General features: G+C 39.4%; 1 protein-coding gene across 1 annotated transcript; it reads left to right on the forward strand.

Annotated features, from left to right (window-relative positions):
• Positions 1–250: 250 nt before the first annotated feature.
• LOC111064706 (zinc finger protein Elbow) lies at positions 251–24,116 on the forward strand. Its single transcript, XM_022352459.2, has 3 exons — positions 251–1,711; positions 21,998–22,895; positions 23,322–24,116. The coding sequence occupies exons 1-3, from the start codon at positions 1,643–1,645 to the stop codon at positions 24,074–24,076; spliced, it is 1,722 nt and encodes a 573-aa protein (XP_022208151.2). The 5' UTR covers positions 251–1,642; the 3' UTR covers positions 24,077–24,116.
• Positions 24,117–24,810: the final 694 nt, after the last annotated feature.

Genomic DNA, 24,810 nt, shown 5'->3' on the forward strand with positions numbered 1-24,810 from the left:
CAACAAAAGCACACTTGTTGAAAATGAAAACCGACCACAACAATGACAACAACTGAACTGGTTTTCTCACCCAAGAGACTCGACTCTCTCTCTCTCTCTCTTTCGCTCTCTGGAAACACTCGAAAAACTACTCACTAAAACTTTCAGTGAGAGAGATAGAGAGACTACGAAAGAGAGCAATAAGCGAGCGAGCCGAGCGAGTGAGTGAGCGAGAATGAATGTTGTTTATAGATTTTTAGTCGAATTTTGTTATTTCACGTTTAAAGTTCGTACGTGCGCTACGACCGGACTGTACGACCGGAGTGTTGCCACAGCCACAAAGCAAAATAAGCGTGTGTGCCCCGCGTGTCAATCGAATACCCCCAAAAAGCAAAAATAAATTAAAATAAATCCATAAAACATAAAAAAAAAATAAAATAAATATTTTTTAAATCATTTATTGTGTGATGTTTGTTCTATAACATGGTGCTTTATCATAATCTAGACTGAGTCTTAAACCAATACGTTATATACACGAGAAGAAACATATTCAAGAGAAATTTATTCTTTTGTTTGTTCGGTGGAAATCTTTGGAATAACACAACCCGCAACCCACACCCCTATGCCCTATACTCTATGAGAAATCGGTTCCAGAACACCAACTGTCAGAGGCGCAAAACCCAATCCAAACATACACGTACGTGCCTCATCATAAAACGCGCCCTCAACGAGTGGCATCCAAGCAAAACCACAAACCAAAAACGGCCAAGCCAAAGAAAAAATAATAAAAATCCATAAATAAAAAAATTAAAACACAACAAATAAAGAGGAAAAAAAATAAATATAAGAAATTAATTCCATTAGCTAAAAGTGTAAATTCTTTTTATATATATTATTATTGTATTTCGTGTAGCATTTTTGCATTATATATATATTTGGCGCGTAAAATACACAATACAAAAAGTGTTGAAAACAAAAATCAAAAATAAATGTAAAAGCGAGTTAAGGCAATTATAATACTTAATGAATTTATTACACAATTAAAGCAGAGCGTTAATAATAATCAGCAAAGGCAACAGCAACAGCAACAAATTAATATGCCACTGGCGTGAAAGTCACAATTCGTTCCCCTACCCCGCCGACGAATTGAATTATTAATGAAATCAAATTGCAAACAAAGGCCAGCGCACAGCAATAAAAATTGCAGATTATAATACAAGCAAAAAAAATACAACAAAAAATACAACAAATAATTAAATATAAATCAAGAAGAGCCGCGGTACGGCGAACGGTACGGCTTAATCAGCGAAAAGTCAGCGGAGCATCATCGGAGTTTAGGCAGCAGCACAAGCAAGCAGCGTTTGGAAATTTATTGCAAACGAGGCGCAGGCGCCGCTTTTCACACGAGTTGGCACCAGCAGCAGCAGCAGCAGCACACGCCATACATAAATTGGCATTTACCGTTAAGCGTGCTGCCTGCTTCCCTTGCCACTCTACCACTCTGCGGTCTGGCTGGCATACACACCGCACCGCACCGCACCACAACTGCACACCGCATCGCAGCGCACCATAGTGCTGCTGCACCACACACAACTCAACACCTCCAACACCGCCGAATCACCAAAGAAAAGCCGTCAAAGTGGATTTAACAAATTATAATAAAATGCTGCAATCCAGCAATCATCATTATTTAAGGCCGGATTATATGACAGCTGCAACAGCCCCAACAGCGGTAAGTTGTCGCATTCTTTTTTTTTTTTTTTCTTTTTTTGGGTTTTCTGTTTCGATTTCTGTTTTATTTCATATTTAATATCTGGGGGTGGGTGGGTGTTACATGAAGTTGAATTGTTTCGTAAGCGCATTGAATATTGAACTTTTGAGAGTATTTGGGATACGATAGAGAGAGAAAATTCAGAGCTCAATTCATCTTTATAATCATATGTATCCCCAGCTATCATATCATACATATTTACGCGCTTATATGCCAAATCCGATACATATATTCATCAGTAGTTTCCTATTTGTATCATACTTTCTGTTGATTCTGCCTTCTACCTTTCGATTAATCTTTGCATCCATAGCCTCAAAAAAAGATCCAAGAACTATCTACTAGACCTTCTATCTGTGTACTTAGCTACATATCTTTCTATTCGCATATTATTTCTTGGGATAACCTTCTACCTGTAGACCCATTTATTGGGAACTATCATTTATATCCCTCAATCTATGCCTTTCTCTGATGGTTTCCTCCAATCTGCATGCCATTCATCAAATTAAATACAAATGTCAATCACCCATAGCCGTTTTATGCTTCAAAACAAAAATCAACCTATCCATAGCCACCTACCCCACCTTAGCCACCCCTTTCTCAAGGCAAACCCCGCAACTCCGTCGTGTCTTGGGCCATGTGCTAACCGAAAAGCTACTGAATGAAACTGTTTACAATGGCTGGGCAGGGTAGGGGAGGGTGGTGCAAAAAAAGCAAATAACAAATTCACAATCGTGGAACAATAAATTTCCCAATATCTTCACATAAAACTTATTTATGTTTGCTCATATTAAACTATGTAAATCTTTGTAGCCTGCGGGGTCCCATGTGGGTCCCTGTTGCCGCTGCCGCTGCCAATGAGCCAGCCCCTTGTGCTGTGGAAGTGTTTAGAGAGTCTCGAAAGCACTGCCAGTCGTACCTCTGGAAATTGTATTCAAATTTATGGCGCGCCAAATTTGAATTTATAATGACAGAAAACAAATGCAATTTCTCGCACCGACTGAGACTGAGATGCACAACGCAATGCTGCTGCTGCTGCTGCTGCTGCGCTACAAGCTACGAGAGCGAGAAACTATGGCAGTTAATCAGAGTCAAAGTTGTGGCGGTCTCCTCCTGCTTCTCCTCCTGCAGCTCCTACCTCTGTGTACTATCTCTTTCGAACTGCCGTGAGAGCCATAAATTTCCATTTTAATTTGTAGAGTACATTTTGCTCATAAAGAACGGAAGCAGTTTATGGCAAACCAGCCACCGCGATGAGTACTCGTTGGACGAGTACGAGTACAAGTATGTACATTAATTAACTGTGTTATTTGGAATATTCATTTTTGGGCCTGTTGTGATTTAGTATGAGTGAAACATCATAATAGAGATTACCATATTTGTTGGGTGAAAGCTATTGAAAAGGCAACGAACGAACGAACAGAGGGCTATTAATTTACACAACACATATCTTAACGGCTTGGGAAATAATCAAGTGGTTCCGGTGCGATGATGATGTTGATGATGATGCTAACAGGTGCCTATAAATCATCTTTTTTTTATGGCTTACACCTAACAATGATTCAAATTGAATGAAAGCTAGTTCTAAAGGTTAATTTGAATTTATAAAATATTTAATGGGGATTATCATTAAATTAAAAATGGTTTAGAATCTTAGAATCTTTGTATTAAAATACAATGGAAACATTTACAGCTTTTGAATATTTAAATAATTCTATTTCGATTATTTCTGTGATAATTCTAGTTCCAAAAAACCCAAAGAACTTGTTCTCAAACAAATAAGCGAATTTGTAATAATAATAAACTGCCCTCAAACGATTCGTAAACCAGCACTTAAAAATAAAATGTCAATTCAATTAAATTTGTTATTTTATTTTTTTTCTACGTCAGAATTATCAAACGATTCATATTTTATTTAATTCTTTAACATTTTTAAAAACCATTTAAAAAGTCATTGAAACTTCAAGAAAATAAATCAAACCATACGAAAATTTCTTCAGGTGTATAAAATGCAAACGGACACTTTAAATACTTAATGCTGTGCCGCTAAATTATTTATATGGGATATTAAATTTATGACTTTGGGCTTAATAAATTTGCTTTTTGCGTGTCGGCTGGTCGGTCTGCCTGTCGAGTGGTGACTGGTGACTGACTAACCTTCTTCTTTTTGCTGTTGTGGTTCGTGTATCTAAGATACTATCTGCGAGTGTATAAATTATTCAATGATTAATGGCATCTGCTGATAATTAATTATAATAAAATCAAATAAACTAAGCTTGACAGCTGTCAGTGTCATCATTTGTGTATATCTTTTATGTGGCGCCTTAGAGCACAGACCGACAGACAGACAGACGGGAGAAGATCTCAAAAATGACTGTTGATAATTTGCTGTCACATGTTGAAAAATTACAAAAAACTTTTTCGCTGCCAAAAAAGGAACGTAAAACGGCATTCGAATGGATATAATAACTCAAAAATCAAACAACAAACAAAAGGAATGAAAGTAGTGGCTTAACAAAGAAGAAGTTTGTATACTCTTGCAGTGCCCATTTTATCCCATTATATAGGATGTTATATTTATGTTTGGACAGCAGAAAATTAATTTGTTTATATTTACTAATTGGTTTTTGGATTATTAGTATTTTTGTTTTTGCTTATGTGATTTGTTTTGAGAGTTCATAAAAAGAAATTCTCTATGGATCGTTGCAGTCAGAATTATTGCCTTCAATTCCGACAAATTCCCTTAGAGTTATCTTTGCATATAAATCTTAAGTTACATAAAGTTCTTGGGAAGCCTATAGTATACCTTTTTAATCCGCCTAGTTCCAGTAAATGATTTGAATATATTATAATTGAGATCATACAACTGTCAAGTTTCATTCCGATAGCCCTTAACCTCAGAGATTAATTCACATGGCAGCGAATATATAGACAGTCAGCTAGACATGGCACGATCTGAAATTGTCTGTATTGGTTGTCTCCTCGCCCGCCGTGTGAGTAACCACTGACCCAAATTACAGATAACCCCCACCTTTGGCAAAGGGTATAATACGTACAAAAGCGCTGTGAAAGTCAGTTCCAGTTTAGTTCATGTCAGTGGCAGAGCTCAGCTCAGCTCAGCTCAGCGTAGAGCTCAAGTCAGTTAAAAATGACAGACGGGCGGGCGGCAGTGGAGATGAGAGGCGAAATGAACAAAAAGAAAAAAAAAGAAGGTGAATAAAGTGCAAATGTCAGCTGACCGCAAACATCATTAATATAATTAAATGTGTCAGTCAAGCAGCCATTTATGCAGTCGGACATTCATTTCAGTTAACCACACGCTGCCGCCTGCCGTCAGTTTCAGCCACCATACGCCACCGACATAACCAACTGATGGCAGTCAGTCGGTCGGTTGGTTGTTCGTTCGTTCGGTGCTCTCTTAACTGGCAGTTAAAGTGTGCGCTTGACATAGCGACAGGGGCTCTCAGACTCCTGACTACAACGACTTCTGGCCCATTCTTTCACTACGAGAGCGTCTGTCTATCTGTCTGTGTGTCCGTTCGTCTTGTATGTCGGAGCTTTGTGTTTGCGTGTGGCTCTAATTAAAGTGTCATCAACAGCAGAAAATACCACCAGCAAAAGCAATAGCAAAACCAGCAAACAGCACACAAACAACACAACAAATGAGCAGAGCCGAGAGCAGAGTTGTTGTGTTATGCCCCAGCATGTTAGTGATAAATTGCCATGTCTAGAGCTGTCATGTTAATTTTTTGTACTCGCACACAAATAATAGTTTTTGTGCCTAAAGTGTTAATTAATTCTTGGAATATTTTAAAGACACACACAAATACACGTAAAAAAACAAAAACGAAGAAAAAAAAAGACAGCAGCATGTAGGGAAAACCACTGGATTGCTTTGCACTCTAATTGAGGTTGGGTCTGGGTTAGAGGTCACATTTTATGATGGGAATTTCTAGAAAACACGGCAAATCTGTAAAGTTTCAATGAGCTTTCGAATGAAAGGTATTTAACTAGTAGAAAATTATGGGGAATAAATTGGATTAGAGAAACAAATATTTAGATATAAAATAGAAGTACTGTGGTTAAAAAAAAATATAACTAAGTAAGAGGGTTAGAAATATTATTAAACAGAATGATGAGTAGTCAATTCAAACTCTAGAATAATGTACGGCCCATGTTGTTATTCTTTTTATTTTTTATTTATTTTATTTTTATTTTCTAAGGAGCTATATATATAATATCTCCTCGAATTAAACCTACGAACAAGACCGATTTATAAAGAACTTGTTTCTACTTTTATGTATGTACTAGATATGACTAGCAATATGTGGATGTTCTATAATCTACATAGATCTACTAAAATAACAATGACATTTGATTTTTTTTCTGCAATAAAAATTCATTCAAAATATATATAAAAAAAAATCAGTTTAATCTGCCCAAATGTCGATTGCTACCGCTTATAAAAATTCGTTATAAATACTTATATGGATTAGGCTTATTTTTATAAAAATCCCCCCGATTAACTGAAAAAAGTACTTAGCTCATGGCCCGATAAGAAATCGATTAAGAGCAGCCTTAATAAAAAAAAAAAACAACAACAACAAAAAAAGAACAGTCATCGAAGCGATATCTTGTGGTGTTCATTAAGAAATTTATTGCATTTTATGGCTGAGATCATAAATTTAACGATTCAACCAATTTCGTTAATAAGCAACTATAAATAAAATAAAGAAGAAATAAAAAAGCGAAAATAGAGAAGAAGTAAAAACCATCCATAATAATCCATCTATATTATGACGAGTATTATTGCCTGCTTTTGGAGGAGAGTACGCGTACGAATAGTACAATCGTATGGCATTTATCACTCGAGACACGAGTGCTGTTCGCCCCGTCAATCATGGGGCCCCCCACTACACCCCATCCCATTCCGATTCAATCCGATTCGATTTGAAAACCCAACCCCACATAGCCATAGAGTCATAGCCATAACCATTCATGGCAAATGCTCGGGGTACCATTTGTGAAAATCGAAATGCTTACGTACGAGCCCCGTACGCCGAGTCGGTGTACAAATTGAATGAGCGAAACCCAATGAATTCATTTAAATGCACGCGAGGCGGTAACTATGATAATGAATTGCAATCGCCGCTTAAACCGCAAAATAATAACCCGTTTTTTTTATATATATTATTATTTTTATATTTTGTTGTTTTTTTTTTATAGTGTAGAGTCCCAGGCATATTACAAATTATGGACCGAGATAATCGATGGGGTGGCATGGGGAGGCATTGTGGCTGGGAGGGGAATGTTGGAATGAAAGGTTATAAAACAGTCAAAGCCAATAATCGTAAAATGTTCCAACAAATTAACCAATAAATTCATATAGAAATAATCAAATTAATGTCCATGCTGATAACTGTCAATTGCATTATCATTAACATCATTAACGGCAACAGCATCAGCATCAGGAGATATATTGAAATTGAAACGAGTTAAGCTTGTTAGAATCAAACAAAGGAAATAACTAAACTTTATATTGAAACCTGTCGAAACGAATAAAGTGGTGGCACTATAAAACCCACTAATGATTACCTATAAAGTTATATTCTTGTATCTTAAAAACTATTGGCGCAATGTTCTGTTCTACCAACAAAATATTTAATTTAAGAAATCATTTTTAAAGGGTTTTCTCCTTTAAAAAAAATTCTTAAGAACACTTCTATAACTTAAATGTATTTAAAACTCTCGAATAGCTTTAAATCTTTTTTTTTTACTGTTTTTCCTGTCATTTTTCGAATCAAAAAACTTTATAAATTTCCGTTCGTGTCATATTTTAGCTAAAGAACATTTTTTTTGAATCAAATCGTATACCAAAAACTGTTGAACACTTTCTAAATAGTAGCTGAAAAAACATTTTGTACCAGCTCTTTTGCCCCACCCTATTATTCAAATCGATAGATAATGCTTAGAGAGATAATTTATGAGCAATTTCATTTTTTCGGTTTTCCGTTTCTGTTATCGCAATCGATTGAAAGTGCCTTTTGCCGGTCGATCACTTTCACTTTCTGTTTGTTGTTGTTGTTGTTGTTGTTGTTGTTGTTGTTGTTGCTGTTGTTGTTGTTGTATCTATGTCTGTTTCTGTTTTTGGTGTCTTGCAACATGAAAAGTAATTTGAGACGCTTTCAAATGACTGCCACACAGTCAAATTAATGGACACCAATCAGACGGCTACAAAACTCTACAACACTCGCCGCCTACGGTGCGAGATTGAGAGACGGCGTTCAAGTGGCGCCAATTAAAATGATTAACATCGTGATAGAGAATAAATAATAATACAAAATGTGTCCCGTAGTACCCCGTACCCCGTACCCGTACCCGTGCCCAAAAATAAACGCGAACGCGGACGAATCGTTGATGATAAGAAAGCCACCATGCTTTGATGGGCTCACAAGAGTTGTTTCAACGCATAATTGATGTGATTGAGATTGATTGTTTATTGGTTTTTGCCCCCTCTGCCTCTCACAATCACAATCACACATCGCACACTCTCAGGTCTCTGGTCTCTGGGCCGTGTGGGCTGTTTGTCTGATTTGATTGAAATGGCCCCCGTGACCCAGACCACGGTCCACACCGAACGGACGGCGCCAGTTTGACCGCTTTTGTGAGCTTATCAATATTACATTTCAGTTTATTTCATTCTTGTTGTTTTTTTTTTTTTTCTGTTTTTTGTTGTACATTTTTTTTGTCTCGCCTTTTGGTCAGACAATGCTTGGCTCGCCACATCAAGAGCTCCCTTTTCGAACCCATACGAACGATACCTATGGCATATGCTCGTACATATATATTTTTGTGTGGCTTTGTGGCTTTTCTTTTGAACATTTTGCTGTGCTGTGCTGTGCTGTGCTTGGGCTTGGGCTTCAAAAGCAATTTGTGTGCATTTAGTGTCAAATGTTTTTGTTGAGCCCTGAAAAGCCCTCGCCCATTTTGCCGCAATGATCTCTTTTGTGCGGAGGGCTTTGTGTTCAGTGGCTCTTCCACTGGCCACCACTGATTAATATTTATACACAATTTTATGGCAATCAGTCAGGCCGAACCGTGTGTGTTAATGATTGATACCATTTGAAAATCATTTAATTTACTGTGGATTACCACGCATTACGGCCACGCCATGCCATGCCATGCCATGCCATGCCCCGGAAATGGTCAAGAGCCCATGCGGACTTTTCCGCGAATTATGGCAACGCCTTTGGCTTTAAAACACATTTGTTGTGGCGTACATTTTGGTAGGCAAAAACCAAAATATATATTATCATGTGGTTTGAGTCAAATGTTTACTCATGTGCTTGGAAATGATAATTTTGTGGTTGAAATGGGGGAACTTTAATCAGGAAAAATGTTAAAAAGAGTCCTAAGGGAGAGGTTTTAAGTCTAAGCTCTATAAAAGTTCACAAATAATTTAATTTAATTCAAATTAAAGTTAAAATTTTCTTGATCTGTTTTTTAGCACCCTTTTCACACACACACACACACAAAATATTGAATTTAACTGACACTTGACACAGACTTTTCTGCTTCTTCTTCGGATTCTTTTTTCATTTGTTTTTGTCTAAACGAAACAATGAAAAATCTAAGGCAAAAGTTCATTTAAATACGAAAGTGACATATGTCAAAGTGACACTTTTTGATTGCTATTCGGTTACAGAATTTCTAGCGCTCTTCACTTTGCTGTCTTGCCACTGTAGTTGACACTTTTTGAACCCCCCACACACAACCCAAAAGCACTGAGAGATAGATGGATAGATAGACACTGTTTTCTGACACTTCAAGGCAAAAGAAATCGCAAGGTTAAAGCAACACAAAACACAAAACAACAAAACAACAAAATAAATAAATATATAGAGTGAAAAGTGAAAATAAATTAAAGACCATGTCAGAGTTGTTACGTTCTCGAAATGACATACATGAATGTCATGTCAAATGCCAAGGCGGAATAACATTTGCAGGGACATGCTGTTGATAGGTGCTGTACCGTGTGTGCCATCAAAATGTTGCATGAAATTAGAAATTAAATAGAGCTTTGAATGGGGCAATTGATGCAGAAAAATGTAAAGGATTTTTACAAAGTAAAAATTCAGCAGACAAATATATGAAACTCCTTCAATTCCTTCATTCAATTCCACACACAAAAAAAAAAGGAAACAAACAAATAAGAAAATAAGAAAAATAAAGAGGCAGAAAATTGCATACGAGAAACCCTAGGAAAACAATGCCATTGCACATCTCACGCCTCTTTGCAATTTTTCCCAGGCTTTTGGCCGCATTATCACGTGTCAAATATCTTAGGGGCTGAACAAAAGCTTTCCACACTTTTCGGAGGGGAGAATATCATCATCATCATCAGGGTCGGGGCAGGGGCCCTCGAGGCAGATACCCCTCCCTAACAATGGACGGACTCCCTCCCTTCCTTCCTGCCTATTCAGATTAGCCAAACGCGACGCGCGAGTCGAGTGTTGCGAATAAAATTTACCTACTGCAATTCATTTATTCAGCTGTCTCCCTGCTGTCTTTTTGGCTTGTCGCCCTGTCATTTTGGCGTACTTTTGCGAACCATTTTCGTTTGCTTTTTTGTTTTCAGTAGGGGTTTCTTTTGCTTATCGCAGTGAAAAAATCTAACGTAAAGGAAGACCCCAGACCGCCCCCCCGTCTGCCTATCTCTGATCCATGCCATGTGTGTGGGTTGTTCGGGTACTCTTTTTAAGAGAGGGTATAGGGAAATGAAGGGGGTTTTGAAACGAACATAAACTACAACGGCTGTTTATTATTAAATTTGGAAGCTTTCTTTCTGAAATAAAAAATATTTTCTTTAGCTGTAACTGCTGAGAATTTATTTCTTTATCATATATATCTGCCATAGGCATCGTTATATGCCACACCTGCCCATAGAAATGATCGATCTGTAAGTGTATCCAGCTCTTCGGTGTTCAACAGCCACCACTCCTTCCATTCTGCTTGTTGTTGCTGTTTTCTTGGTTGCATTGCTCGCGTTATTTGGGTCTATTTGCATATTTTCGCATTTTATTATGCAGACAGACACCAAAAGACTTGAAAAAAAGAGCAGGGCAGGGGGGTAAAGAAGAGGCGTCAGCACGTCATTCAGTCAGTCTTCCTCCATCTCTCTTTCCCTCTCTCCCTCTCACGTATTTTTCTTTCTGTTATGTTACAATTTTTTATATGCTAGAGGAGCAGCATGCCAACTCTATCTGTTTTTTTTTGTTTTGTATTTTTTTTTCGGAGCAAGAGCGTTGCAGCGGCTTGGCAGGACTGGTCCGAACGAACAGCTGTGCAACACAAAACTGTCAGACGTCTGGCAGAGAGCCGATGCGCGCGATGCAGAGTGCTGCTAAAATAGTGGTAGCTCCCTCTCTCTCTCTCTCTCTCTCTCTCTCTACGTATCTCTGTCTCTATCTCTCTGTCTTACTGTCAGAGTTGACTGGCACCGGAAGTGCAACAACAATTTGTTTTCCTTTTTCCAAGTTTTCACAGTTTGTCTTTTCTGTCCCGCTATCTACTATTTTGTGGCCTACAGTGAATAATGGCAATGAAAGGAAACTAAAAGTGTGGGAATTTTATAATCAACATAAAGATCAAAAAGATCACAGATATATATATTCTACTTTTTGCTTAGTGTTTTGGCATATTCGTTGTAGTTTGAGGGTTCCTTACCATAAACAATATATTTAATATTTTAATTGCTTTTTATATATAATTTTTATTTCATATTCCCTGTAAAATACATTCAATTTTTTTGCGGAAATTAAAAACAAATGCTTAGAAAGTTAATTAACTCACAAAACATAAAAATGAGGGGGACGAGGGGGAAAAACTGCAAATATTTATTGCAAATGCAAATCAAACACGCAAGCGTTTCAGGAAAATGAATTATGTTAGCAAAATGCAGCAGGTAAATATACATACTCTATTCAGGTCGGTTCGTAATGGCTGAAAGGGTGGAACGCAGAGAGCGCAAAGGGTAGGGTAATGGGGGGGGGGTGGTTGGGATGCTGACAACAGTTGTCAACGCAACTGTAGAGGCGGCATAATTATAAATAACATGTAATTAACGCGATGCCAAAAGCGAATGACACCTCACCTTACCACAGTGAGAGCGGGATTGAGGGGCGGGGGGTGTCGTTTCATTTTGTGAATCTGTTCTGGTTTATTCTGGGGTCTTGTCTTCTTTTTTCACCGCATCAGAGGGGTGGGTAGGGGGGTCTTTGGCATTTTGACAGGCAAGCCAAGGCGACAGCCAGTTGACAGGAAACAATGCCACAGATACGAGTAGCGGCGACACCACTGCACACTGCAATGGCACTCTGGTCGTGCATGGGTCTCTGGTCTCTGGTCTCTTTCGTGTCTTTGCTCTACAAAAAAAATTGCATAGTGTCGTTGGATTTATTATGCCGATCGGTAGAGAGATGCAGCGCGAAAATTTCATTAACGTTGACAACTTGAAATGCTAATTATTGTCAAATTAATTTAGTCAGCTGTCAGCTTAAAGATTTTTCATAATAAAAAAAAAAAAAAGGAAAAAAAAAATGTTTATATGTATATCAGTCGGAGAGCAAGAATTAATGAATGCCGCATGTGGGCACACGGGCATTCAATTCGCTTGACAGCAATGACAGACACCTTTTTCGCTTGGCTTTATGCTAATTTGCCGGGCCAACAGCTGCCCGCGACGCTGAGCGGCTGAGCGGCGCGCACACACAAGGCACAATTTCTGCTAAATGAATGGAATAAAATATCGAAATTATTGTTTCTTGATGAACAGCAAAGATTTGTGGCAAAATAATCGGATGCGTGTGTGTGTGTGTGGGGGTTTTATGAGTACGTTGGAAGGGGAAGAGCTGACAGTAGAAGGGAGGGGTAGAATACTAATTTGAGATTCCGCGAACATCCTCCAGTTCGAGGTGCTAAATATATTCTACTTAATATATTTATTTTTTTGTGGCTAATGCGATTCTCAGAAGCATTACCAAATGGCGAACAAATTAATTCGGAATAAATTATTCGTTTGAGAGCAATTTGCTTTGAACAACAATATCAGCAAAAAGTTCATCAAAAAGGTATCTTTTTATTAAGTGAAAGATGTGTAGCTGTATTAAAGAATTTTTTATTTAATCGGATTCAATAAAAAACAGCAAGAGAAAAAAAAAAAATATGAATTCAAATTTTAATTTACTTAACAGAGGATCTATAAAATGTCTGTAAAATTCAATATTTTTAGATCAATTTCTTTTTAATTGGATTGTGGAATACATTATCCTTTTTTTGATCAAAATATAATTTGAATGAAACCCACATATCACTAGTTTCAACTCTACTCATGAATGGAGCTCTCATTTTGCTCCATATTTCTAGTGGTGCTGCTTCCCCTAAGCCCACCCGGAGGCAGCTCTTCATTCCCCTTTAAAAAAATATATTCCCTATAAATATAAGCCGAAAAGTCGCAGATCATTTGAAAGTTTCCCGCCAACATAAATGACAAAAGCAATCAAATATAAATATATTTTTTCAGTAAACAACAACGAGCTGCTTTATTCATTGCGCAGCTGTTTTTTTATATTTATATTTCATATATAAATATGTACTGATATTTTGCTGAAAACCTTATAAAGACTGTCTGTTGTTATTTTTTTGGAGGATGTGGTCCCCCCCGGGCATCACAAATAAACGCCCACACATTGCGGCAAGGCGCATTCCATCAGACAAACCCGACTCTGGACAGAGGCTGGCAGGTGACGGGCTCACGTTGCGTATGATTGATAAACACGTTGTCCGAAACAAAATTTATAGACACGAGTGAGCGAATGGCGAATGGCGCGTGAATTAAAAAATAAACAGCATCTCCCGAAAACGGGCGAGACAGCTGCGCTAATCTCTAGAGCAAAACCTTGACGGCTGCCTCGTCTTTGGGTAAAAGCAAACAAATTTATTTTATTTATTTTTTGCTGCTGCGGCTGCGGCTGAGTGAGTGATGAGCCGCATAATGGAATCCGCCAATTGGCGTTGACATCAATCGCAACGACAGAAATCAGCTATCGGGAAGTGGAATCTCAACAGAGAGAGGAGAGTGTGTGTGTGTGTGTGTGTAAAGAGCAATGCCTTGTCGCGGGTTTTTAATATATTTTTTTTGGCAAGGTCATAGGGTTAATTATATTGCGTATACGCATGGGTGTCGCTCCAGACATTGATGGAAGGCTTTTTAAAATGTATGGAACAAAACATGCAGCGGAAATCATTGAACATAAAGGCCATTGTCATTCATGGACAATATTTTACGCATATTTATTTACCTGTCTTTCTGTAGAGCATTGAACCGCCAAGCGATGTTTGCCAGCACTACGCCTCTTAAACCAATCGATCTACTCGATCCCCCGCCCCACTTCTAAAATCCACTAATTAACCAAAAACATTTCTGTTTTCCCCGCCCACACACTCATCAAGCGCGACCTGACGACAAAACAAAAAACGAAACAAAAACAACGGCAGAAGAATTTGCCATGCAAATACAAAAAAAAAAAAAATATCCAACGACAAGCGAGTAATTTGCACGGCCAACACCAGAAAAACAATAAAACTAAAAAAAAAAAAAAAAAAAAAAAAGAGATAAGTAAACGGGCGAAAAAAAAGAGCCTGCCTGGAATGCGGTGACCAAAAACAAATGTTTGCATACACAATACGCTGGGTATGCTGTTAAAAAATAGTTGAAAAAAAAAAAACGAGCGGCAATACGAGTACGAGTGGCCGGCCTGCCTGTCGGCCCGTAAAACTGACAACTAAATAGACACGTAATGTTGACAAAAGTCTGACATGAAATCTAACAGAGAAACAAGACACGACCCCAAGCAGAGTCGAGCGGAGGTGGGGTTGGGGGACGGGGGCGGCCTTCGGGGTTTTCCCCCCGAAAGCGCACTGGCATCAAATGAAAGAAAGAGTGACACATGAAAATGGCATTAATGTGTCACTCAAAGTGCAACGGCAGCAGCAGCAGCCAGCAACCAGCAGCAGCAGCAGCAACCAGCAACTGTGCAACAACTGTGCAGCCAACAAACAACTGTGACAATTGCAATGATATGTCTGACAGTTGGGGACTCATGCAACGTCTAAAATTGCAACATTGTCTAACGCCAAGTGCACTTCAACTCTCGCTCTGTAACTGCCCCTCTACCTACCACTTCTCTCCTCTGCCTTCTCTGTCTGTCTCTGTCTCTGTGTTTGTGTCAAATTAAGTGGCAACTCTATGCCCTGGCATTGCCACATGCCATACGAATACGAAGTACAGTCGAGTGCTAGAGATGGCCTCGTCGAGTCTCAGTTTTATTTGCTATTCGTCCTCTCCTATGTCGCCCCCCTACCACTACCCCTACCCCCTACCCAATATCTCTGTGTGTGTCTCTCTGTTCTTTCTGACAGTCAAATGACGCTGTCACTTGTCAATATGACAAGTGTCAGTGTTTTGCAGCAGTTGACAGTTAATGTGACAGCGTTTTGTGTTTCTCTCTCTCTTATTGCCATGCCATCGGCTGAAAATAAACCAACAGGCATATTGAATTGCATTTTGTGGTTGGTTGTGCTCATTGCTCTTCAATGGGTAGAGCTGGCGGCTCTGTTGGGGGGTTTTAAGAACCGAACCGAACCCGAACCCGAACCCAAACCTGAACACCCCCCAAAATAAATATTTGTGCTTTTTGGCATGTCTTTCGGGTTGCTCAATTTAATTATGGTTGGTATTTTTAGCATTACTCACAGTAGCAGTCGTCAAATGGTTTTCGGTTCAATATTTGTTTGAGTTTTTTGACAGAAAATTTAATTGTTTTAATAAATGAATATCATATTTTAGCCAAAGGAAAAATAAAACAGAAAATAAATCATTTCAATACATTTTTACCTTTTTACTCGTAGCATATCATGTTCTGTAATTGGGGAAAGTAATTTCGTATTATCATTCCTTTATCCATAGCCATTGAGTGGCATTCGCATCAAAGCTTATCTTTTATTTTTGCCCAGTCATTTTTTCTTCTTGTCTATTTCCTAATCTTTTTAAAGCATTTCCTCATTTCCTCTTTGCTATTTTTAGTGGCCTGACAAAGCGCCAGCACTATCACACAAAGAATTTCTAAATACTTGAGTATTCTAATCATATTTCATGTGCCCATATCGCCTGTATGAATCATTTAATTCAACTAGGGTCCAAGGAGCCACAAAAGCACTTAATATTTTTATGACCATTTATGTAAATTTGTGTGTGTGTGTGTGGCAATATTTATTGTCACCTTTAAAAATATATACACACAAACATACATACAAAGAGGTGTTAACAGGGGAAATATGATGCATAATATCGTATTTATAACGAGGACAGACCCCATATTTCCATTGAAAGACTTTGGATATCAGACAAGCAAGAGGGTGAGAAAGCGAAGAAGAAGAAGAAGATATACAAAGTCTGCATAAAGTTTTATACAATTTTTATCGCTTATTTTATAATTCCCAACAAAACTGCGAGCGGCGTCTTAAAAAATAAAAAAATGTAGCCAAGGCTTGGCATTGGTTTGGGGGTTCCTGTTGAAGACGTTGCCGGGGTTCCGTTCCCCGTTCCCCCTTTCCCATTCCCCTTTCCGCTGGCTTATGCAAAACGTTGTCGAGTCGAGGACGACGGCGGCGGCAGCACACAATTTCCGCTTTTTATGCTTATCCTGTAATTCATATTTATAGCAGCTATTTTCTATATCGTAATGTGTGTGTGTGTGTGTGTGCCGTGCACGAAGGAAAAGGCAAGGAAATTTCCTGAGCCGCAGAATCTTTGAAAATTGCATTTTCACAAAAAAAAAATATATCTATATATATATTGCCAGTAACAGGAAAAATAGGAAGCAAAGGAAAAGATGCTAAATTCTATTAACGATACAGTTTTATTGCGGTTTAAGTCAAAATAAAATGAATTATGAAAGTTGTCTACTTTTTTTTTTGGACGTATTTTGAGGCTATTCTTTTTAAATTCCCTCTCCCTGCTGCTCTCTGTTATATTTTGTTGTAGAAAAGTTGACTCTAAGACCCTTTCTTACACGTAATATTCCAATTCCAAATACCAATTGATGTAAGTCCCCCCCGCCAATCCCACACACACACACACATTTCGGCGCAACTTCAAAGCCTATCAAAGTGCGCAAAAGACATCAAAAAAGTTTCAATTTTGTTGTTGTTGTTGAGAGAATCCACAGACAAGAGAGTCACAGTCAAACAATTGATCTTGGCTTGGTTTGAACTCTGGTTTTGGGTGTGCAAGAGTGAGGGGGGGGAATTACCAGCCAGGGCCTGTCATTGTCAAACAAAAAAAAAAGTTTCAACATTTTGTTTGTCATTTGAACATAGAGTATGATTTTTCAAGGGCCCCCAAATCGAGTGTGTGTGTGTGGTGCTGGCAAAAGCTTCGCGTGCCGCTTTTATTTGTTTATAATTTATATTATTTTTATACTTTTTCGAGTGTGTCAGACAGAGCAGAGCCTCCTTTGCTGTACTGTACTGTACTGTATTGTTTTGAAGTGTATTTCGTATAGTAGATTGTTGATGGCTAAAGTATGTCGATGTGTCATATTACCCCCTCAACACAAAATTGTTGAGTGAGTCTCTCTCTCTGTCGTCTACTCAGGGGGGTACACTCGTACGCGTACGCGTACTCGTATCAAATAATTTGACACATTTAGCTTTTCTTGTTAATTTGTATAATGCTTCAAGCATTTACTTGTGACAGTTGTGTAAAATGTTAAGCAAATAACACGCACTCCACAGCACAAAACAAAATAACACAGCACAACACATGACGATGATGATGATGATGATGAATGGTTGTTATAGCTGGCAACTACTTTCAAACTACAGTGGTAATTGCTTAGGCAGAGAGGTATATGTATGACTGATAATACATATATTTAATCTATAATACTTAATGTTAGTTATTTATCAGTCATCTTTGATATTTCATACGATTTTGGATGGCAGAATGAAATTAGTTCCTAGGTAGATTTATTACTGTAATTCGTTGTATGCCTGCCTCAACAACAACAAAAAACTATAAACTTGCTATAATGAGAGGTTGTGTTGTTGACAGAAGCTAGAACATCTACAAATAATTCTATACATTTGCATGAACCTAAGGTCAGACCAAATAACTATTCACTCAGCTAAATCACCACCCATTGGAATGGCATTTTTTGCATTATATACATATACTCTCTATCACAGAGTAGCTTAGCCGTAAAGGTTAGGGGTAGAGACTCTCTCCATCTCTCCATGCTACGACTGCTTTTAACTATAAACCTAAACAGTTCTCAGTTTTCACACTTCCTTATAGGCAATAAAAGCTGCACATAAAATCAGACCTACCCTGACTGAACCCACCCAAAGCTTTTCACACACCTTTAAAATACAAATTAGCATTAAAAATACTAATAATAATATGGCGTTAATGAAATATAAGTAAATCATGACAGCTGACTCTGCTGTGGCTGTTTAGTCTGAAGTATCTAATTAAATTTGATGCATTTAACAAGTGACTGTGACTTGATTGTGCAAAAGGCATAACTAAATGCATTCGACCCATGGCTACCTATACGAGTAGTAAGTAGCTTTTGTTGTTGCTGTTTGTTCACCTTGTTGGGTGCACACATTTTCTTCCCACAAGGTGTAACATTTTAATTAACACAATATACATAATTTGTACAGACTGCACAGAGAGTAGTTTGCTCTTTTTATGCGAGTGCGCTAATTGAGTGTTAAAAGTACGCGGGTTTCATTTATGTGCAGACTCGGATTACAACGTTTTAGCAAGTCCATTAAACAAACAAACAACAAAAAACATAGCATAACAAAAAAAGCATTTTAAACAAGCCAGCCCATTATAAACATTGTTTGCCATAAAACTAAAGTTGATTTGTATGGCCTCAATTATTATATGGAACCCCCCCCCCAGGTCGGGGTATGGCTATGCCGCTTCACCAAACAAACCCCTCCCTCCTCATACGATATGTTCGTACGTTTTATGGTGGCCATTGTCCAATCATAAATTAAACACATCCCCATATGGCTCATTGTATCCACACACACACACACACACATACAATATTTATAAACTAAAATCACAAACAAAAACACTGCAATGTGCGACAGGAATATGCGTAATACCGAAAATCAATACGGAAACCTTATCAACATGGAAATAAATTATGACTAATTGTGCTAAAAACGAGACAGAATGTGACGGCAGTGGAGCTCTAGAGCTGGAGCCGGAGCTGGCGAGCTGGCGAGCTTTGTGTTTGTGTGCCAATAATTAATAAAGTGTTGATGATGGCGGAGTGGGTGATTAGGGACGGAGGGTTCGCGATGTACGCTGTATTGGGTAGTTGGGGTTTTCTGTGAACACAAATGCAAATCAAATAAATAAGCAAAAAAATGTGCCACTGACAATTCGGGTTGACTAATGGAATACGCTATAAATACATGTAATGGAGAATAAATATATTGCAAATGCAGTTGTGCAAAGAAACTGAATTTCCTCTGAATTTTATTAAATAGGAAACTCATTAATTAATTTTTTCTTAGAAATATTACGAAAATACAGACTCACTGCGACACTTCTCAATCTTTCAACATAAGGGGGGAAATTCAAATAAATCTCTTTTCAACATAAATCAATTCTCTAAGGATTCAACTGCCCCTCGGCTGCTTAGCCAAATCCCCTGACACTTAAATAGTTTACCCACGAGATTCTTTTTTGCTCGAGTAAAAAAAAATCCCAGCGAATAGCTCAAGCTACCCTTTACGCACTCCCTGCCAGAGATTGTAGGGCATCCGAAAGTACTCTTAAGTACCGATAAGAAATTGTTGCCATTTTTACAATAGTATCATAATAATTTATGGCAGCCCATTGAGTGTTATAAAAGCTTCAATATTTTGTAGTTTATGACTTGCGCCAGTTGGGGCATAAGCGTAATTACGCCCAAACCAGACCTACATACATACAAACACCAGCGGACATAAATATAAGGCGTACGTCATTATATTCCATGTACGTGTGTGTGTGTGTGTGTGTAGTTGTACGGATGAGTTATGGAACGTTCAACTCTTGCCTCAGTTTTTGGTTTTTCCCTTTTCCTTCCGCTTCCTTCTTATTTTGGGTTTTGGTTGCCACTCACTGCTGCTGCTCCTCCTCCTCCTCCTGCTCCTCCTCATCTGTTGCCACACTCTCCTCTGTTGGCTTCCTCTGTTCTGCTTCTCTCCTTTTGCCCTATGGTCGTCTGGTTGGTGTTGTGCCATAATTTATGGCATGCGGCGAAATGGATTTTATTGCAAAAACCGTGTTTCGTATTTATGGCAGTAACTTTGAGTGGGTAATATTCATTTCATTTATGTACACACTTACGACTCTCACGACTGACTACAACGATGACTGCCATTCGCCGGCTTTTGTCGGCACTCCTCCAGTCCCTCTTTGTACTACTCAATCGGTAATTTTCAATCTTATAGCTTTTTCGCGTCTCGTCTCGTCTGCCTGCCAACCCCTGCCTGCCTGATTATGTATATTTGCGATTGTGCTACGAATAGATTGGCCGAGAAGTGTCCCAATAATGTTTAGCCCTCAATTGATTAGCCATAAGCGTAAAGCAATCAAAAGTTTAGTTACAGAGGCGGTGTACGAAAAGGATTGTTGCAGGGGCAAACATATTGCAATATTTATGGAGTATTATTTATGAAAATTGGAGAGTTATTTTCGTTGATAAGACACATATTGATTTAAGAACAAAATCTTTTATTTGGTTAAAGAATAAAAAAAATAAAAGTCAATTAAAATTCAATATAAAATACCTCTTGAATGGTTTAATTTCCTCTTTCTTTAGTGGGGGAATACTTCAAGATTTGGAGTGACTTTCTGCTCCTCTCTCCACTGCCCTGAGTACGTGGGATTTACTTAGGAGAAAAAGTTTGAGAGCCATTGGGCTATACATAATTTCTGAAAAGAATGAGGGATATTTCCATGTAACAAGAATGTAATGTAAAATTTAATTAAAAGTTGAATTAAATCTACCATAAATGAAGAATGCAGAATATTCTCATAAATTAAACAAAAATCATATTCATAATATTCAATTTTGATTTTCTAGCACAAATAAATGCCAGTAAAATTCAGTCTAGATATCTTCTTAAACTTGAAACCCCCTCCTTATCGACTGCGCCACTGTCCCCTATATAATAACGTCGCCACCCTATTGTGTCATTTGTTTATTTTATGAGTAATAAATTTATTGGCTCATTAAGAATTCATTGCGGTCTCATTAGAAAATGGCCTGATTAAATATTAATAAGCATTATTTTTAGAAACGAACAAATAGAAACACTCCTCGAAGTGTGGAAAGAGTCTTTAAAAATAATATTGGGATGTACCCAATTCTTGATTTGAACAAGAATTTTCACTTTCTGTGTATTTCTTTGGCAAAGATAAATATTCTGTGACAGAAATTCCTGCATTTAAAAATATAAAAAACCCAATTTACATTCCTGATATCTTGGCTTTTCCATCATTTTAATATATGTACAGCGTACACCCCTGCGGGCCAACCCCAAGGGTCTAGTTAAGTTTTTTCCGTTTGTTTTTTTTTTTATTATTGTGGCTTTTAGCACCACATTGGCATCGTTATATATTAATGTATTTTTTATATCTTTGCTGCTCGTATTTTTTGGCCAACATTTTAATGGCCTCATAATTCCATTTATTTTGTCTACGTTTGGATTATAAATATTTATGGTTACGCCAAAGCAGAACGGAACAGAACAGAACCTTATTTATGTGGTTAAAGAGGGTCAAATGGGAATGGGAAGTGGATTGAAAAGGAGTGGAGTGGAGTGGGAATTTTGTTGTGAAAGATTACAATCTGTGCAACTGTGGCGCGACACAACGTGCCACAAGGCAAAAACCAATCGTTTATCCGTGGGCACAGAGAAGTGTTTTGCAGCACAAAGAATGGAAACGAGTGGAGATGGTAGATGGCAGATGGGGAGGAAAGATGTTATCTGTGATGCAAAACGCACGATATCGAAGATACAAAAAAACACAGCACACATATATAATCGTATCTACCTTTTTTATTTTCCTTTACTTATGCTCTCTCTCTCGTTATTTCATCGTTACAGCTGGACAACAAAAGCAGTCCATTGGCGCTATTGGCGCAAACATGCAGCGCCATTGGAGCGGACACCACAAATCCCAAGCTGCTGGCGGCCAATATTGAAAAGGCCACAAAGCAACAGCAGCCAAAGGGTGGTGGAGGAGGCGGCAATGGTGGCGGTGGTGGCAGCAACAACTTCGGTATGGGGGATAACAACGCACGCGATAAATCCTCGCCGGTTAGCAGTCATTCATCCAGCGTCAGCACCGGTTCTGTGGAGCAGCAACAGCTGCCGCCGGCACACAGCAGTAAGACCCCAAGCACCTTCAAGCCCTACGAGCCCAACAATAACCATACCACCATCACCGCCAATGCCACGAACATTGCCACCGATTGCGGCGCCACAAATCTCACCAACAGCGGCAACGGCAACGGCAACGGCAATGGGCAACAACAGCAGCAACAGCAGCAGCAGCGTGTAAAGACGCCCAAAACGACGGCAAACGGCCAGAGATGCGATTCGAACCAAAGTGCCAGCTCTCACAGAGAATCGCCCACAGCTGGCGGGGCACGAGACTCCCTAAGACGTACCCCCAACTCATCATCATCAGGTGGCGGGGGTGGTGGTGGTGGTGCAGCCCCTGGCCAACTGAATGGCAGTCCCGGACTACCCTCATCGTCTGCCCCCTCCGGACGCAGCAATTCCAAAGAGTCGGCAGCAACAATGCACAGCCCCAGTGCAGCAGCCCATGCCCATGCAGCAGCGGCCCAGGCCCAGGCTCAGGCCAGCTCCAATCGCCTCCAGGAGGCGGCTATGGCCGCTGCCAAGGAAGCCAACTATGTGAAAGCTCTACATGCAGCCAGCCAGCAAGGACAGGCCTCGGCAGCAGCAGCAGCTGCTGCTGCATCCTATTATCCTCCAGGTGAGTGCAACGAGGAATTACGAGAAAGGAGAGCATATTCCGCCCCGAATTTAGGAACAGCCGTTGCAGGGGGGCCGTTGCCGGGGCACACCCTGGTGGGGTAAATGTTCGGTTGCATCAGTGAATTCTGTAATTTTGGCCAGCAGCAAAGCCAAGTGCAAATGGCAAATGCGAAATTAGGAAAATAGCCTTAAAGGGAAATATGGAAAATTATACATGCAACCAACATCAAAAGGAATGGGGCAAAGGCAGGGCGGGTCTTGTAGCTTAGGCAGAGATCCTTAAAGGCTTTAGTATTGTAGGGGAATATTCCATGGGATATATTCGCATTCCACTGTGGTAGAAATAAATTGCTGGGAATATTAGTTCACAGAATCCAATTTGATGCCTCCACTCATCCATATATTTTTTTGCTTTCCCTTCCAGGCTATGGCAGTCCTTATCCCATGGACCTGATGACCGCCAGCTCGCTGATGTCACCCCATCATGCCATGTTCAAGGCGTCGGCCATGAATCCATATCTGAATTATGCCCGGCTCAAGGGTCTGTCGGAACAGTCGATGATGGCGGCCACACCGAATGTGTGCCGGGATCCCTACTGCACCGGCTGTCCGGCCAGTCCGCATTATATCAACAAGGCGGCCGGTCAGCCCTGCCCAGCCGGCTGTCCGCAGTGTGAGGTGTCGGGCGGTGGCTCGGGTGGCAGTAAATCGGGTGGACAACAGGGCTCGAGTGGTTCCTCGAATGCGGCAGCAGCGGCGGCTGCAGCGGCCGCCCAGTCATATCACGCCCAATTGGCCGCCCTGGCCGCCGCCTCACAGATGCCCTATGTGTGCTCGTGGATTGGCAGCGATGCGGCCTACTGTGGCAAGCGCTTTGGCACCTCGGACGATCTGTTCCAGCATCTGCGCACGCACACAGCCTCGGTGCCCGATGCGGTGCTGAGTGCGGCGGCAGCCGGCGGCATACCGCCCAATCATCCGTTGTTCCAGCGCACATATCCGACGCCACCGCTGAGTCCGCTGTCGGCGGCACGCTATCATCCGTATGGAAAACCGTCGATGATGCCGCCATCGCTGGCACCGCCCGGCATGCCGGGTCTGCCACCACATCCAGCATTGGCCCAGTACTTTGCCCCATATTCGTTATACGGTCCGCGAATGGGTTCATCGCATCCGTAGTTGTTGGAGCGTGAGGGTGGGTCGGGAACGGGATCGGGAACGGGATCGGGATCGGGGGATGGGCCGAGATCGGCATTCAGTCAAGTAAATAATCATTTCTCTTGAGTCGCATATGAATATATATATATGTATATGTATATGTATATCTCTAAATCTATATGTTTTGTGTATATGTATGTGTGTGTGTGTGTGTGTGTGTGTATGTCTGACTCACTCGTGAAACGAAAAGCTAGTGATCTAATGTACTATAGTTACATACAAATGTGTTTACAATTTTAGGAGTCTAAGGAGTCTACCATATAATTGATATCTGAAACAAACAACAAAAATTCTGATGAGAAATGCAGCAATACTGCTCGTCGTCCTTGTGTGTCGCGTCCTTTTCTGGATGTAATTATATGCTTATGTATGTGTAATTTTAATATTATTTATTACATTCAAAAAACAAAACAAAATAAAACAAAAAGCCCAAGCGAAAAAAACAAAACAAAAAACAAAACAAAATAATTGAAGAATTAACGAAAGAAATGAAAAGATTGTCCAAAAACTTAAAGTTGTAAAATTCTTGTAAAATATATGATTAAATGAATATAAATTAAATAAATAAATAAATTCGATATATATATTGTATGTATAATTATGAACAATATTTTAATGTTCAATTAAGTCACTACGAAACAAATCAATAAATCAAAGAAAATTAAATACCAAAGAAGTTTTTTTTTTTACTTTGT

The sequence above is a fragment of the Drosophila obscura genome, unplaced genomic scaffold, assembly GCF_018151105.1.
Source record: "Drosophila obscura isolate BZ-5 IFL unplaced genomic scaffold, ASM1815110v1 contig_179, whole genome shotgun sequence".
Lineage (NCBI taxonomy): Eukaryota > Metazoa > Arthropoda > Insecta > Diptera > Drosophilidae > Drosophila > Drosophila obscura.